Source organism: Sinohyriopsis cumingii, chromosome 19 (genome assembly GCF_028554795.1).
Source record: "Sinohyriopsis cumingii isolate HCF-2022 chromosome 19, ASM2855479v2, whole genome shotgun sequence".
NCBI classification, from domain to species: Eukaryota; Metazoa; Mollusca; class Bivalvia; order Unionida; family Unionidae; genus Sinohyriopsis; species Sinohyriopsis cumingii.
The window spans coordinates 7,459,880-7,476,113 of record NC_142979.1 but is presented as its reverse complement, the minus strand read 5'-3'; the positions used below and the strand labels follow the sequence as shown (position 1 = coordinate 7,476,113).

The 16,234-nt window shown below is 34.9% G+C and overlaps 1 protein-coding gene across 3 annotated transcripts in view; it reads right to left on the bottom strand.

Moving 5' to 3' along the window:
* The window catches only part of LOC149775105 (uncharacterized), a 149,861-nt gene that overhangs the window by 42,790 nt on the left and 90,837 nt on the right, over nt 1-16,234 (bottom strand). For all 3 annotated transcript variants that reach the window (XM_089944049.1, XM_089944050.1, XM_089944051.1), the window contains 6 exons: nt 12,429-12,494; nt 10,730-10,814; nt 9,710-9,885; nt 7,938-8,084; nt 5,696-5,756; nt 1,841-1,980 (listed from right to left, as the gene is read on the bottom strand). In XM_089944049.1, the coding sequence (XP_089800175.1) occupies nt 1,841-1,980; nt 5,696-5,756; nt 7,938-8,084; nt 9,710-9,885; nt 10,730-10,814; nt 12,429-12,494 (675 nt within the window). The remainder of the gene's footprint in view (nt 1-1,840; nt 1,981-5,695; nt 5,757-7,937; nt 8,085-9,709; nt 9,886-10,729; nt 10,815-12,428; nt 12,495-16,234) is intronic.

Sequence of the window (16,234 nt, the reverse complement as noted above, 5' to 3'; positions counted from 1 at the left end):
AATTGTACATGATTTAAGTACACTGCTAACTAAAATGACTGCTCCCTTGTGTTAAAAAATCAGTCTGAATTAGTCTAATGTACACTATACAAAGCAGCTATTAAAATAGGGAAAATGAATTTTGCCAGACTAGACAATACCAGCTTCTGAAAGTGCAATGAATGAATTACCAAATACATAAAATGTAAAAAAAGTTATCGGCTCTTTTTTATACAATTGACCTCTGAAGTTCAGGAAGTAAAAATGACCAAGCAGAGCTAGCACTTTTTTGAAAGGTGCACATTTGAAGTAAGGCCAAGCTGTATACTCTATAACCCATAGTACACCTATCAATCATACACCAAAATAAAGGGAATTAAAGGTTCTTTGCATTATACCTAAGATATGCAAGGTCTTTTTTAAATAGCCAGCATAACCAGTGAGGAAAGCTGGGGAAGTTCTTTTTCTTTAAAATCCTAACCCTATGCGAAATGCGAAACTGTATAGCGCCACCTAACTGTGTTATTTCCTGTACTGGTGACTAGACTTAAAAGTGTCCCCAAGGCCAGTAACTGTGTCATTTCCTGTACTGGTGCCTAGACTTAAAAGTTTCCCCAAGGCCAGTAACTGTGTCATTTCCTGTACTGGTGCCTAGACTTAAAAGTTTCCCCAAGGCCAGTAACTGTGTCATTTCCTGTACTGGTCATGCATCTTTCACTCTAATAGCATTTGGGAAGAATGGTAACTCTGAAACCCTTGGTTCCTCCAATCTGACAAATGTAATTGTCTCACATTATTTATTGAGTGAGGAGACTATTGCAATGCTCCTAACCATGCTTATAATACATGTTTGATAAAGGATAAAAACATCACAGCTATCTACATCTTCAAATACTGCTCCTTGCTCTTAATGATTTTTTGCAATACAGTGTACAAGATGCCTCATGACCATCATCCACAAAATTGCTGAGGATCAGGTTGAGGATGATATTTTGTACATGTCTCATTTGTGTCTTCATTAGTTTAAAAGTTAGCTTCTTCCACTAACTTCTTGCATTAACTGCATTTCATTGCCTAAATTTAACTGAAACGACAAGAACAAAAGTTCATAAACTGACAACTAGAAAGTGTTCACAAATCACACTGACAAGTATTGTTAATGAAAACAACGGAAAAATACATGCAATGAGAATACTGATCAAAAATAAAAAATAATGAATACAGGATGAAGCAAATACATTATTACAAATATGAAACCAACTTTCTGGATATCCAGGTTGAAAAATCAGGAAGATATTCAAGGATTTGAGCAGGTCTTGAGGTACTATGTTGAAAGTACAAACAGAAAGCTTAAAACTGGGTAAACATTTGGTTGATGGGTAGCCACCGAGTGGTAGTATGGATAAATAATGAGTAAGAGTTTCTCCCCTTTGTATGGTCTATAGATGGACTTTTTGGAGGGGTTGATTCAGGAGGTAGTAGAGTATATTACCCTAATGCTAACATAATTGCAGACTGTATTCAAAGGACAAAATACTGAAAAGTAACTTTCATGAAAAATGAATGACACTTAACCTAAAGTATATAATAAATTTAAATATCTCAGCTATTCTGAGTACTGCGTTTATAGCAATGTCATCCCCATCCAATGTTAAACATTAAATGCCAGCTTAAACTAGTGTTTTGTGGAACCCCATATCTGACCTGTGCTGATGCATTCAAAGTACCTGACTTGCAGACACTTAACTTTAAACTTCCTCATTAAACTTTGATGTCACAGCTAGAAAAGCGATACTGATCTTATGTCTTACTATGCAAAAAGAAAAAAATTAATTCCGCAGCAGGAAATATTTCATGATACCTTGCTGTGAGGATTCCTTCATAAGTCTCCAGCTGTTTCCAGAAGCCTTCGTTAGGGTTAATAATGGAACGTCTTGCCTTGGTGTAGTCAAATGCCTCCTGGCGAGACCAGTTGTGTTCCTTCATCAGAAATGCAATGACCTAAAGATCAATAAGAGTTTGAGTTAAAAAATTTCCCTAAATTTGAGGTTTTTTAAAAATAACTTTGCAATGAAATATTTTTCATAATATCAAAGGCACGTGTGTGTGTGTGTGTGTGTGCGTGTGTGTGTGTGTGTGTTATTTGCATTTTTAATGTAGCTTTAACAATTTTTCAGTCATGTGGCTATGATGTCTGCAGGTATGTAGCATGATGTCCAACCCAGTCACATTATTCTGACACCAGGCTGACCAGTCCTAACACTAGCCTCTTAATGCTGAGAGTCAAGCAAGGCAGCTGTTAGTACCATTTATGTAAGTTTTTGGTATGACTTGCAGGGGTTTGAACCCATGACCTATTGCATCTGAGGCGGATGCTCTAACCACTAGGCCATCAGAGCAGCCTCAGTTTATAGTGATGTCTAGCACTGGGGCATCATTCCACAGACATGAAGCATGATGTCCCATCCAGTCACATTATCTTGACACCTGGATGACCAATCCTAACAATAGCCATTTAATACTGAGTGCCTAGCATCTGGTAGCACAATTTAAGTCTTTGGTATGACTTGGCCAGGGGTTCGAACCCATGACCTCCCACATGTGAAGCAGATGTTCTAATCACTTTCAGCCACCGGAGCAGTCTCAGAGGCAGAAATAGTAAACAGCCAGTGATAAACTCAAAAACTTTTAAAAAATGTAAAGAAAAAAGTAAGAGCTGAAGAACTTCATAAAATGTTCAGAAATCTACAAAAATTAGCTAGATTCTTTGTGAATAATCTTAAAAAATACAATTAAAGTGTCGTCTTCTGTAGATGCTTTATTCTTTGCAGAAATCTGATCAATGCCAATTTAGGAAAAATGAAACAGAAAATGCAATTTGTGAAAATATAATCCGATATCTTAGATGTGATTGAAACTTTTGATGAAGAAGCCTTAAATAATCATATAAGAAAAGGTAAGCAACTATGCACCAAGTGCCTGTACATTCATTATGTTGTCTCAAATGGAGAAGAGAATGTTATACTTAGGACAAACAAAAGCCCCTTGATAAGACTATCTCTCTTTTGCTTGAGTGATAAGATTTTCAATAGCCACTGAATCAGCCATATTGAACATAAAAAATGCATATTTTCATTTAAAAGAAAGCTGCCACTAAAAGAATGTGGTGAAAATCCCATGTCAATATGAGCATCCATCATAATGACTTTCATTCTGGACCAAGTAAATATCATAGCTAGTCTTTTGGTGAAAATCCAAAGCTGATATGACTTTACATTTACAAGGAGAAGGACAGGATTTTCAGAATGGTTGCTGTTGTGCGAAGTTGGATATCAGATTGGTACCATTTTCATTTGGTACTAACTAGACATCTAATGAAGTCTTCTGGTGAAATCCCCATACCAATATGACTTTCTGTTCAGGAGAAGTGATAAGATTTTCAAGACGTCTACCATGATAGCCATCCTAAATATCAGACCAGCACCATTTTCATTTAGGATAAACTTGATATCATAAAACGTCTTTTAGTGACAACCCCATTTTGACGTGATCAAGAAGAAGTGATAAAAAGGTTTACAAGATTGCTGCTGTGGCAGCCACACAGGATGTCTGAGCAGCACTATTTCTCTCAGAACCAACTATACCTTGGAATGCATGTGTGTAAAAATGTTTAATGGTGATCTACAGTGAGTAGTGATAACAAACTTGCAGATGTATGTTGGATGACAGGCCATCCTGTAAGCTCTTCTTGGAAATTACCAGTAGAGCTAAAACTCTTTATAGCCTACTAGATGTCCAAGCAGAACCATTCTCATTTAGGACCCTTTATACTTATCAGAGGTCTTCTGGTGCAAATTCCTATGTCAACATATTAGTGATAACAAGATTTTCAAGACAGCTGCATTGGTGGCCACATTTAATGGCGGATTGGTACTATTTTCATGTAGGGTTAGCTAGACATGTCAGGAAATCTTTTAATGAAAAACCCAGCCTGATATGACCATCCACCGTTCTCATGTAGGGCTAGCAAGACATGTCAGGAAATCTTTTAATGAAAAACCCATCCTGATATAACCATCCACCGTTCTCATGTAGGGCAAGCAAGACATGTCAGGAAATCTTTTAATGAAAAACCCATCTTGATATGACCACCCACCATTTTCATGTAGGACTAGCTAGACATGTCAGGAAATCTTTTAATAAAAAACCCAGCTTGATATGACCATCCACCATTTTCATGTAGGACTAGCTAGACATGTCAGGAAATCTTTTAATGAAAAACCCAGCTTGATATGACCATCCACCATTTTCATGTAGGACTAGCTAGACATGTCAGGAAATCTTTTAATGAAAAACCCAGCTTGATATGACCATCCACCATTTTCATGTAGGACTAGCTAGACATGTCAGGAAATCTTTTAATGAAAAACCCAGCTTGATATGACCATCCACCATTCTCATGTAGTGTTGGCTAGACATGTCAGGAAATCTTTTAATGAAAACCCCATCTTGATATAAGCATCCACCATTTTCATGTAAGGCTAGCTAGACATGTCAGGAAATCTTTTATTAAAAAACCCATCTTGATATGACCATCCACCATTTTCAAGATTGCTGCTGTGGCAGCAATGTTGGATGTCTGAGCAGCACTGTTTTCATTTAGGACCCACTAGACCTTGGGATGAATGTCTGTATGAAGTAGCAACAACATGTACTAATGGACATATAGTGGATGATGGACAACATGCAATCCAATATGCTCTTTTTATCTTAACTAGTTGAACTACAAAAAGAACATTTGGCCTAATCTAAGAACTGAAACTTAAATTTAAATTGAGTACATAATAGTTATGTATTACAATATACATTAATTCATAAAAAGAACTTAAGGTTTATGTACTTATTTTGGTCATTATACTGCATATTTCGACCATACGACTTCAAATGAGCAAAGCATAAACAATGCATTTTAATTAATTCTAAATTCAGTTAATTCTAATTTTAATTAATTCCAACATTAATTAATTCTAACTGGCAGGAGTACCAAGATTACATTATGGATATTAATAATAAAAATATTAATTAACTACCATTAGAACCAATCTATTTTGGTAATTTTAAAGTGTCCCCAAAAAAGTCAGAAATATTTCTATGCTATTCTGAAAGAACACTATAAATGTAAATGTAAATTCTGAAATAAACTAATAAAAACAAAAATTGTTTTCTTTTTTTAAAGTAGCAATTAAATAAATATTACCTATTTGTAATTACAATAATGTCAGTCAGCATATTTGGCGGAAGATGACACTGGGGAGAATCAATGACCCATGGGAAGCTTATGGCAAGCTTTGCCACATGTACACATTGGTTGAGCTGAGACTTGAACCCATGGACAGAGATGGAATGCGAGTTAATCGTAAAGGAAAACACCTTAAACCACTCTGCCAGCTATGGGCCCCAGATAGGAACATAAACCTTAAACATGTATTGCCATGTATGTATTCATCAAAAACAAACCATCCTTAAAACTCCTTTCCTTGTGACTTGACCTCAATTTTACATGAGCTAATCACAAATAATAAAACCTACTGTAAACAGTAGTACAAATATGAGAAAAGTATTGTACCTGAATAAAACTGAACCAATATCCTTTCCTTTCTTTTCATCTTTACCTACTAGTGTACTTAGAATTTTAAAAATAGAACTAGCCACCTACTGTAGATGCCGATCTGCTGATGCCCATTTTACAGTGAACCAAAGTTTTGGAACTCTGCTGCCTGAAATGGTAAATGAAAATTGCTTAAAATTGCTTTCTGTGTAACATAATTTCAACCATGGATAATTGGTGGTAAAAATTTCAAGCATTATTAATGTACTTCTTGTCTTTTATCAGTTATTGTTGTTATCGGGTTTAACACCATTTTTTTCAGCACAAGATAGGTCATACATGGCAGCCAGTATAAATGGTGGAGGAAGAACAAGGAAAAACCCCGGAAAGAACCACCAACCCACGAGAAGCTACTGGCAAGCTTTCTCACATACCCACACTGGCCGTGCCTGAGACTCGAAACCCATGCAGACAAAGGTGAGATGGCAGTGATCCATAACGGTGAGCGCTTTTGACCACTCAGGGCCCCCAGTTATTGCATATACTCACTTATTGAGTTCAACAGCAAATAGGGTCTATGTTGTTATGCAATGGCAGCGCTTTTGACCACTCGGGGCCCCCAGTTATAGCACACACTCACTTATTGAGTTCAACAGCAAATAGAGTCTATGTTGTTATGCCATGGCAGATCTGGGTGCATGCAGTCTGTAGTTGGACTTAACAAGTGAGTGAGTGGAGATATATATTTTGACAAAAATATGAGTGTAATATCTAGCATGACAGGTGGAAAGTTGAATAAGTAGCAGCAATATATTATAAGAAACTGCTGCAAATGTGAGATTAATGATATGGTTATAACAACTGTTTTTGAGACTACTGATACATTGTTACAACAAAATGTTCTATAGGCAACTAATACATGTTACAAAAAACTGCTGTTGAGGCAAATGACACATTGTTACAACAAAATATTCTAACTGTAAGGCAATTGATACATCTGCTATATCAAAGTAATAGAAGTGATTACGGGGTTTACGCTGTAATTGTAGCTGTGAAGATCTTATGACAGTTTCACTGTGGAAAATACTATTTTCTATTGGGCAGTAATGATGACAAACAATTGCTTATCACGTTCAATCTGCACAGACCCTGATTTGCTATCGCATACAACATAGATCCTAATCTACCGGTGCATTATCACATAATGCCAGTACAGATCTAGATCAATACAACATCGATCCTAATCTACCAGTGCATTATCACATAATGCAAGTACAGATCCAGATCAATACAACATCGATCCTAATCTACCGGTGCATTATCACATAATGCGAGTACAGATCTAGATCAATACAACATCGATCCTAATCTACTGGTGCATTATCACATAATGCGAGTACAGATCTAGATCAATACAACATAGATCCTAATCTACCGGTGCATTATCACATAATGCGAGTACAGATCTAGATCAATACAACATAGATCCTAGTCTACCGGTGCATTATCACATAATGCGAGTACAGATCTAGATCAATACAACATAGATCCTAATCTACCGGTGCATTAGGCGACAGATGATCAGGGTCTATAATGTTTGCATTTGGACTTGACTTCTAATAGAGATTAGATGGTATGTCTTGCGGGTAGACCTAAATTCGTGACAATTAATAAAATATGCAATCATCTTTAAACAGACAACTTTAAATGCATATACTTTGTCTTCCACTGAAAATTTAAACATAAAATACTGTCCATGATGACTGCATGAGAACATGATTCTTAAAACAAGACCATACAACATGGTGGTTACAGCTCTATGATGACTGCATGAGAACATAATTCTTAAAACAAGACCATACAACACGGTGGTTAGGGCTCTATGATGACTGCATGAGAACATGATTCTTAAAACAAGACCATACAACACAGTGGTTAGGGCTCTATGATGACTGCATGAGAACATAATTCTTAAAACATGACCATACAACACGGTGGTTAGGGCTCTATGATGACTGCATGAGAACATGATTCTTAAAGCAAGACCATACAACATGGTGGTTAGAGTTCTATAAGATTCTATTTGACAGTAAATGTATTTATCAATTAGGCTGTACAAGAGCCTTGTATAACCATAATAACAGTTAATTAATACAGAAAGTATTCACTATATAAATATTCTTATATCATCATCTTTTTCTGAAAACATGCTTTTCATTCTTACCAATAACAGCAAGCAAAATACAAAAGCACAGCATTTACAAAATATCTAAGGAAAAAAATATACTCCAAAATGCAGCAGAAACTCTTTAAACTGGCACAGTTGTTAATCGGTATAATATATACTCACCTGGCTTGTGTAATGAATTTGTGGGTATTTTCCCAGTATTTTAACAGGTTGGCTTCCTTTACATCCCATTCACGAACATTCATGTAAGAAAGGACTTCCGGGAAAAAGTTGTCAATTTCTCGGCTCACATTTAAAATATGACCTACCCTGTATAATAAAAACATGTATGGTGAGAAGTTTTGTGAATATCTTTTAAATATATTGGCAAGGTAAATGTCAATAACTTATTAACCGGTGCCCATGCTGGCCGTAAATCATGAAGACTTTAGTCTGGAATTTGCACACACACTCAGTATTGCTTCTAATAAATCTCTGCTACAAAATGCATCCACCATTCACACACATACGGCATGCATTACACTGACCCTTGTAAGCTCAAGGCACATGTAACAGACATTTAAATTCTAAAACTAAAGTGCATGTCTACAAACACCATTATTAAATACAATATATAGGGAGGGATCTAAATTTTAAAACCAACAGATATGTCTGCAAACCCCATCAGGCAAAACAAAAAAATATGTGTTTCCGGTTGGTCAGCTGTCCCTGTTTTTCGTTGTTGATCCTAGCACTTTTTTCCCCCAGGTTTAAAAATAAAATCATGAAATCGATTTGTGTATCTATATTGCACTGGTTTAGCCCAGGACTTGAAGTAAGGACTTACAAGGACTTGAGTGACTAGTATGGACTTGAAGCACTTAGTGCCTTATATATATTATTTACCAAGGCTTTTTAAGTGTCAATCTTGAACAGAGTGCAATGATGAGCAATAATACACAGCAGGGACACACTGTCAACATTCTCCAACAAATACAGGGGTAAAGATGAAGAAACAAGCCTTAATCAATAGACTGAATAAACAAGCTCTATATATATGTGTTGCAATAAGAAACTGTTGGAGTAGGTAAGCTAAGAATGTGAATCACATGTGTTGTTAAAGTAGAAAGTAATTTTTTTAAGTGTAGAAGGATATGTAGTGCCTAAAATCTTGTTCTGTACTTCTAACAGTATTTAACACTGCAGAAGGTAATTCTAACAGTATTTAACACTGCAGAAGGTAATTCTAACAGTATTTAACATTGCAGAAGGTAATTCTAACTGTATTTAACATTGCAGAAGGGAATTCTAACAGTATTACAAATGGCAAATGTACACTAATACAACACCTGTAAGTAAAGGAGTAAGCTAACAATAGGCATTGGCAGTCAACGACAATGTGTTGTATAAGCAGTCTACATAAATGAATCCAAGAATGTGACAAATTCATAATTTGTAAAAAACAACTGCACAAATAATATATGCCACCTGTGGAGGAATGATTATTGCACAAAAACTGACCAAATTCCTGGATCACTGGCTAATTTTGACACTGATACTGGCATGGATTTATATGAGGTATCATACGTGAAGTAGACAGTACAGAAGCAATGCTGAAGAACCAGCAACACCCAGAGGTGTCAAGGGGAGGTAATGACCAAGAGTTATTGCCCTTTGTCAATATGAAATTGAAAAGATGTATTTTCATCTTTTAAGTTGCTCTGGATGTGGGAGGTAGCAGGCTTACATCCCTAACATTAATGTGATCAGGAAATTGTATTTGAAAGAGAAGTTATATCAGGCTGTCCACATAGGCATACAAATAAGCAAGCCAAACTACATTTGCTTACAATGAAAGGTTTTTATGCAATCTTGCTAACAAGTTGCTTGGCACAAATTGAAGGAGGTATGGACAGATGCGCAAAGATCACATTAAGGTGACCCTGCCTACTAACCCGTTCTGTTGCAACTCCTCTAAGTTTGAGGCATTCCATTCAGAACCAAGGTAAAGATATTCCTCGATTTTTGTTGGAGCATCCATCTGTCCCATGATGTTGATAATTTCCAGATCAATGAAATTCCTCTGCTCTTTAAGGGACATTCCCATGGCTTCCTCTACTGCCTCCCGTATCTGGAATTCAAGATCATTTTAAGATTAACAGCAGAAAAGAAAAAACACTGCAGAGAAAAAGAACGAGTACAGACAGTTTTCAAAACTGACTTGAAAACTTGTTCTGTGGGTCATGAACTTAGCAACTTAGCAACCAAAGAATAATCATTCAATAAAAGTTGATGTCTCCAAATGAAAGCTGCTGATAGATAATCACAACTTATTTCTATTGTCAATGATGCTGATGTTGGTGGTGATGGAAATAGTAATAGTAGTAACTATAATGAAATATATAAGCTCTGAGATTCATGGTGAAATAGTAATAGCAGTAACTATAGTGAAATACATGAGGTTCATGGTGATAAGAACAAGCAGCAGATCTCAATAAAAGCAAGAAATATGGACAGTGAAAAAGAAAATGGGTATGAAATATGGAAGGGATTAATCATACAAATACTTTATGTCATTAACTTTGTTCACTTTACGTCCCCACTCCACCGCCTGGGTTGGCTGCCTCAACGTGTCATTGGAAAATGTACTTAGCTCCAGCATGCATGGACAATAATGCTACATGTCTGCGGCATGATGCCCCAGTGCTAGACATCACCATAAACTGTCACATTGCAGACATCGTAGCAATATGACTGAAACATTGTTAAAGCTACATTAAAAATCCGAATCACACACACACAAACACACACACACACACACACACACAGAGACTAATGTTGAGTAAAGATTTACGATAAATCTCAAAATTTCATTAAGCAAAAAAAAACAAATTTAAAAAATAAAAATCAAAAATCAAAATTAAGCTCGATCATTCAAATACACCTGTGACGGCAGTAATAAACAATATACTCACAAATTTGGTGGTAACTTCCTCAAAGTCCACTCTCATCATCACATTCTTTAACTCAGTTTTGATTGCTTTATACAAAGAAGATTGACTGAAATAAGAAAAATAATGGGTTTTAATTAACTGTTAGCCAGACAGGTGCAAACTTAGTTTGTTAATACAGTTAATTCATTTGTATACATTCTGTATAAATGTTTGTGATTGTGAATAGGAGGGTATTTTTGAAGGTACATGAAAACCGGTTTTGAGTGACCTCTGCTATAAGTGACCACCCGCCATTTATGACCACAATCGTCATGCACAGATAATTTTTTTTATATACATGTAATGTCATCAGCTAACACCTGCAGAATGCAACCTGCGACCACGATTTTCTGTCAAAAAATGCATTTTGACACTGCAATGAACTAACATTTCGCAAAAACAAGTGACCACTGCTGACGTTAATTTAATCTGTTGTAACCAGAGTACCAGTTTCTGCAGACAAAAGTACAGCTTGTTCTAAAACAAACACTGCTATGCATTACCGCATCACAAAAGCTGATAAAAACCACTGGCATTTCTTTACTCCTTGGAAGTCTCACTTGTTTATGATAGTGTTTGTGCTAAACCACTGGCATTTCTTTACTCCTTGGAAGTCTCACTTGTTTATGATAGTGTTTGTGCTAAAAAAAACAAATAAAAGCGAAATCAAGTCTGATATATCATATTACTAACTGAATTCACTAAACCAATGTTGGGGCCCCGGGTGGCTGAGTGGTCTAAAGTGCTTTCTGTTATGGATCTCACCTCTGCATGGGTTCAAGTCTTGGATTTAGCCAACGTGGGTATGTGAGAAAGCTTGGCAGTAACTTCTTGTGGGTCGTGGTTCTTTCCGGGGTTTTCCCGGGTTCTTCCTCCACCATTAATACTGGCCACCATGTATAGCCTATTGTGTGCTGAAAAATGGCATTAATCCTCAAAACGAGAACAACAACTAAACCAATGTCCCTAGCTGGTTCTTGTGACATACACAAAGGATATTTGTCTGAAACAAGTGAATAACGGATATATTTCATTGAGTGGATGAAAATACTTTTCTTTTTAGCACAAGATAAAAGATATCCATCAATCACTCGGGGCAAGCAAATTTTCATTTTTATTTTATGCTCAGACACATTGGCAAGCAAGATGTGCTATGTAACAAAAGTGAAGTAGCAGATTTCTTACTGGACCCACCAGGTCAGTGGATTACTGTTTATGGTATGCTGTGATCGTATAAACAAAAAATATAAACAGTAATTAAACATAATTCTATCTCCCATTTCAAAGTAAAATAGCACATTAAAAGAACAATCATAATTCATGCCTTATTGGATATGAACTTGAATTATTTTTACTGGGAGATGGCCATATTTATTGCTCGACTAAGTCGGAATCTAATAATAATTTCAAATAATGGTTTTAATGTTATTTAATGATGGCTGGACATCAAGATTATTTATCTCAGATTATACAGTAATTCATGGCATAGCATAAAATAAAGATTTATTTCACTGACTCAGATTATACAGTAATTCATGGCATAGCAAAAAATAAAGATTTATTTCACTGACTCAGATTATACAGTAATTCATGGCATAGCATAAAATAAAGATTTATTTCACTCAATCAGATTATACAGTAATTCATGGTATGGCATAAAATAAAGATTTATTCCACTCACTCAGCTTGATCATCCACAACTTCTGGACTATGTCGGTAACTTGTATGCAGATCCTCAAGTTTATTCCTGAAGAGAAATATCAGACCTACTATAAAAGACAACTGTAATGATGCAATGATATCATGACTACTTACTTACGTTAGGATTTTACATGGGTATTCAATAATTGTTTAACTTGTGTAATGTGTAAAATAAATAATAACCTCTGGCAAAAGTTGTATGCACACCTGCCACAGCAACCACCTGCATATAGGTCCCATTTATGCAAACAGCAATCCTGAAACAGTTAATTTTACCAAAATCTGCATTTTAATTAACATGCTTAATTCGTATTTGATCTATATTAAATATTCATGTCATCTGTGTTCATTTCATGTCTTAATTCATATTCGATCTACATTAAAAATATTCGTGTTCATTTCTTGTCTTAATTCGTATTCAATCTACATTAAATATTCATGTCATTTGTGTTCATTTCATGTCTTAATTCGTATTCGATCTACAATATTCATGTCATTTGTGTTCATTTCATGTCTTAATTCGCATGCGATCTACATTAAACATTCATGTCATTTGTATTCATGTCTTAATTCGTATTTGATCTATATTAAATATTCATGTCATTTGTGTTCATTTCATGTCTTAATTCGTATTCGATCTACATTAAACATTCATGTCATTTGTGTTCATTTCATGTCTTAATTCGTATTCGATCTAAATTAAATATTCATGTCATTTGTGTTCATTTCATGTCTTAATTCGTATTCGATCTACACTAAATATTCATGTCATCTGTGTTCATTTCATGTCTTAATTCGTATTTGATCTACACTAAATATTCATGTCATTTGTGTTCATTTCATGTCTTAATTTGTATTCGATCTACATTAAATATTTATGTCATTTGTGTTCATTTCATGTCTTAATTCATATCCGATCAACACTAAATATTCATGTCATTTGTGTTCATTTCATGTCTTAATTCGTATTCGATCTACAATATTCATGTCATTTGTGTTCATTTCATGTCTTAATTCGTATTTGATCTACATTAAATATTCATGTCATCTGTGTTCATTTCATGTCTTAATTCATATGCGATCTACATTAAATATTTATGTCATTTGTGTTCATTTCATGTCTTAATTCATATCCGATCAACATTAAATGTTCATGTCATTTGTGTTCATTTCATGTCTTAATTCGTATTTGATCTACGTTAAATATTCATGTCATTTGTGATCATTTCATGTCTTTCATTTATGGTCTCAGAAATTGTTTTCATTTATGGTCTCAGGAACTGTTTTCATTCATGGTCTCAGAAATTGTTTTCATTTATTTTTAGTTCATCTGGAAAGCATTTACCAGAGTTGGAATTTCCAGTTTTAATTGTATAATTGTAATGACTGAATTAAATAAAAAATACATAAAAATAAAACTGCAACTGCAATATATATATATATATATATATATATATATATATATATATATATATATATATATATATATATATATGCTATTTTCTTTTACATTTATATTTCATTGTGTTGTACCAACAATGTGTCATTTTCACAACCAAATGTTAAAATGTCATTTTTTTTAAACAAAAGATGAAATATATCTGATATTTACAGAGGACAAAAACAACTTTCTTTTTTATTATATACCAAACTTGCTTATGAATTGGAGCTTCGAAGATGAAACTTGCTTTTCAGCACACAGCCCCCCTCTCATTTGTCTGGGTTAGGGAATAAATTCTTCAGCACACATCCTCCTCCCCTTTGTTAAGTTCACCTCAATTTCTGTTGTATTTATTGGCAGATAATTAAAAACACCAGCATTCTGAGAGAATGGAAGGTTTAGAGTTACCTAATCAGTTGAAATAAATAACATTTTATTCACAATTCGTGAACTACTTTACATTATCTGACCATAAAAAGTAATGCAGTATGCTGGCAAATAAATAATTTCCATACCTGAAATGTAACACCGTTACTGTTAACTGCTGAAGTTCATACAAAGCTTGCAGCATGGGTAACTTTTATAGGCACACTATTCAATTAGTGGATGCCATGATAGTAAATCTTGTATTTTTAAACTTGTGAAAATATAATTTAAAAAAATATTTCACCCATAATTTTCTGTATTTCACACTTAAGTATATAATAAATCTAAAGGAAGATATGTTTGCCATTCTATTTATTTTGTTTCATTCAATGACAGGTGATGATGACATCACATTAATGCCAGTTCCTATAACAATTTCAAAGTTTGTTAAGTAGGGAATAATTGTCAGTCAGTCAAAAAAAGAGAAGAGAATGTGACTTCAGATTATCATGTAAAATGGCTTTTGACTGGAAATTAACAGCAGCCCATTAACATGCAAATAGCTTTTGACCAGAAATTAGCAGCAGCCAATAATATAGGCAAATAAATTTTCAAGTGCATTTATTGGACAAATTTGCATTTCATTTTATTTTGTTTCTCATTCATCATTTTGTGATCTGAGTTTTGTACAGGTATACTCCATTTTCTTAAATTGCATTAATCATTTCATTTGCAGTCAGTGCTTGTTTCATCTTTTTAACTTTCACATTTGGTAGCAATGAATATCAACCTGCAAATGCAAATAACCTCTTTATAGAGACACCTGTTAGTTGACTTAATGTCATCATACATCAGACTGATTTTAACAAATACAAAATTACATTGGGTCATCTATACTCACCCACCATGGCCTGCCTGCCAAAATTACACTGGGTCATCTATACCCACCTACCCTGGCCTGGCCTGCCTGCCAAAATTACATTGGGTCATCTAAACCCACCCACCCACCCACTCCAGCCTGCCTGCCAAAATTATAATGGGTCATCTATACCCAGACCTGCCAACCCCGATGAATCCGTCTCAGTAAGGCAGTCAATTTTTTTCCTTACGAAGACCATTTTTCAGTAAGGTGTAACAAAATATCAATAACTGCTACTGTAAAATTGGAAAACATAATTAAAAGTTCAACGCATCTACGATAAACATTATGTTCAACTGAAAAGTTTGTAAAGTACATGTAGACTTTATTTACCACTAGCAGAGTTGCATAAACTCTAGTTCCAAACCCTATGCAGCTCAATGGCTTGTTGCTATCTCTTAACATTAGCTAATTCTTAGAAATTCATTTCCATTTCACATGACGACGGCAATCATACCTCCCACCACAAGACATACTCAAATTGGTATGTGATGTCCAATAAACATAACTGTGTCCTTTTCGCTTTTATTCACAAGAATCTGAATACTCCTTTTTATGTGTTGATTATTAACCCTTTTATAGCAGCTTATTTTCCCTTTCATTGCTTTCTGGAAGCCATTTTAAAAAAATCTATAAACAGGAGTTTGATCATGCCGATGCTTCACATGAACAAATAGGTGCAGTTTAAAGCGTCTCAAGTGCTGCTGTAAAGTTAGTCTGGTTCCCTGACTAATTGCACTAACTCTAAGATGAAACCCGGATCAAAATAAAACACGGATGAACCAATTATCTGGATTTTTCAGCAAGGTTAATTTTTCTGTAGTTTTTGCTAGTATGCCACAAGTCCGTATTTTAAGGGTAATTTTCATACGACTTATGGCAAAATCGCAAGAGTTGGCAGGTCTGTATACCCACCCACCTACCCTGGCCTGCCTGCCAAATTACAGCAAGAGAGAATGTGGCAACAATTCTATAAACTGATGTTCATATTAACAAAATATACTGGAAAGTTGCAGGAGTTCTGCTCCAGAAATGAAAGTGCAAATGGTGAATCAATGAA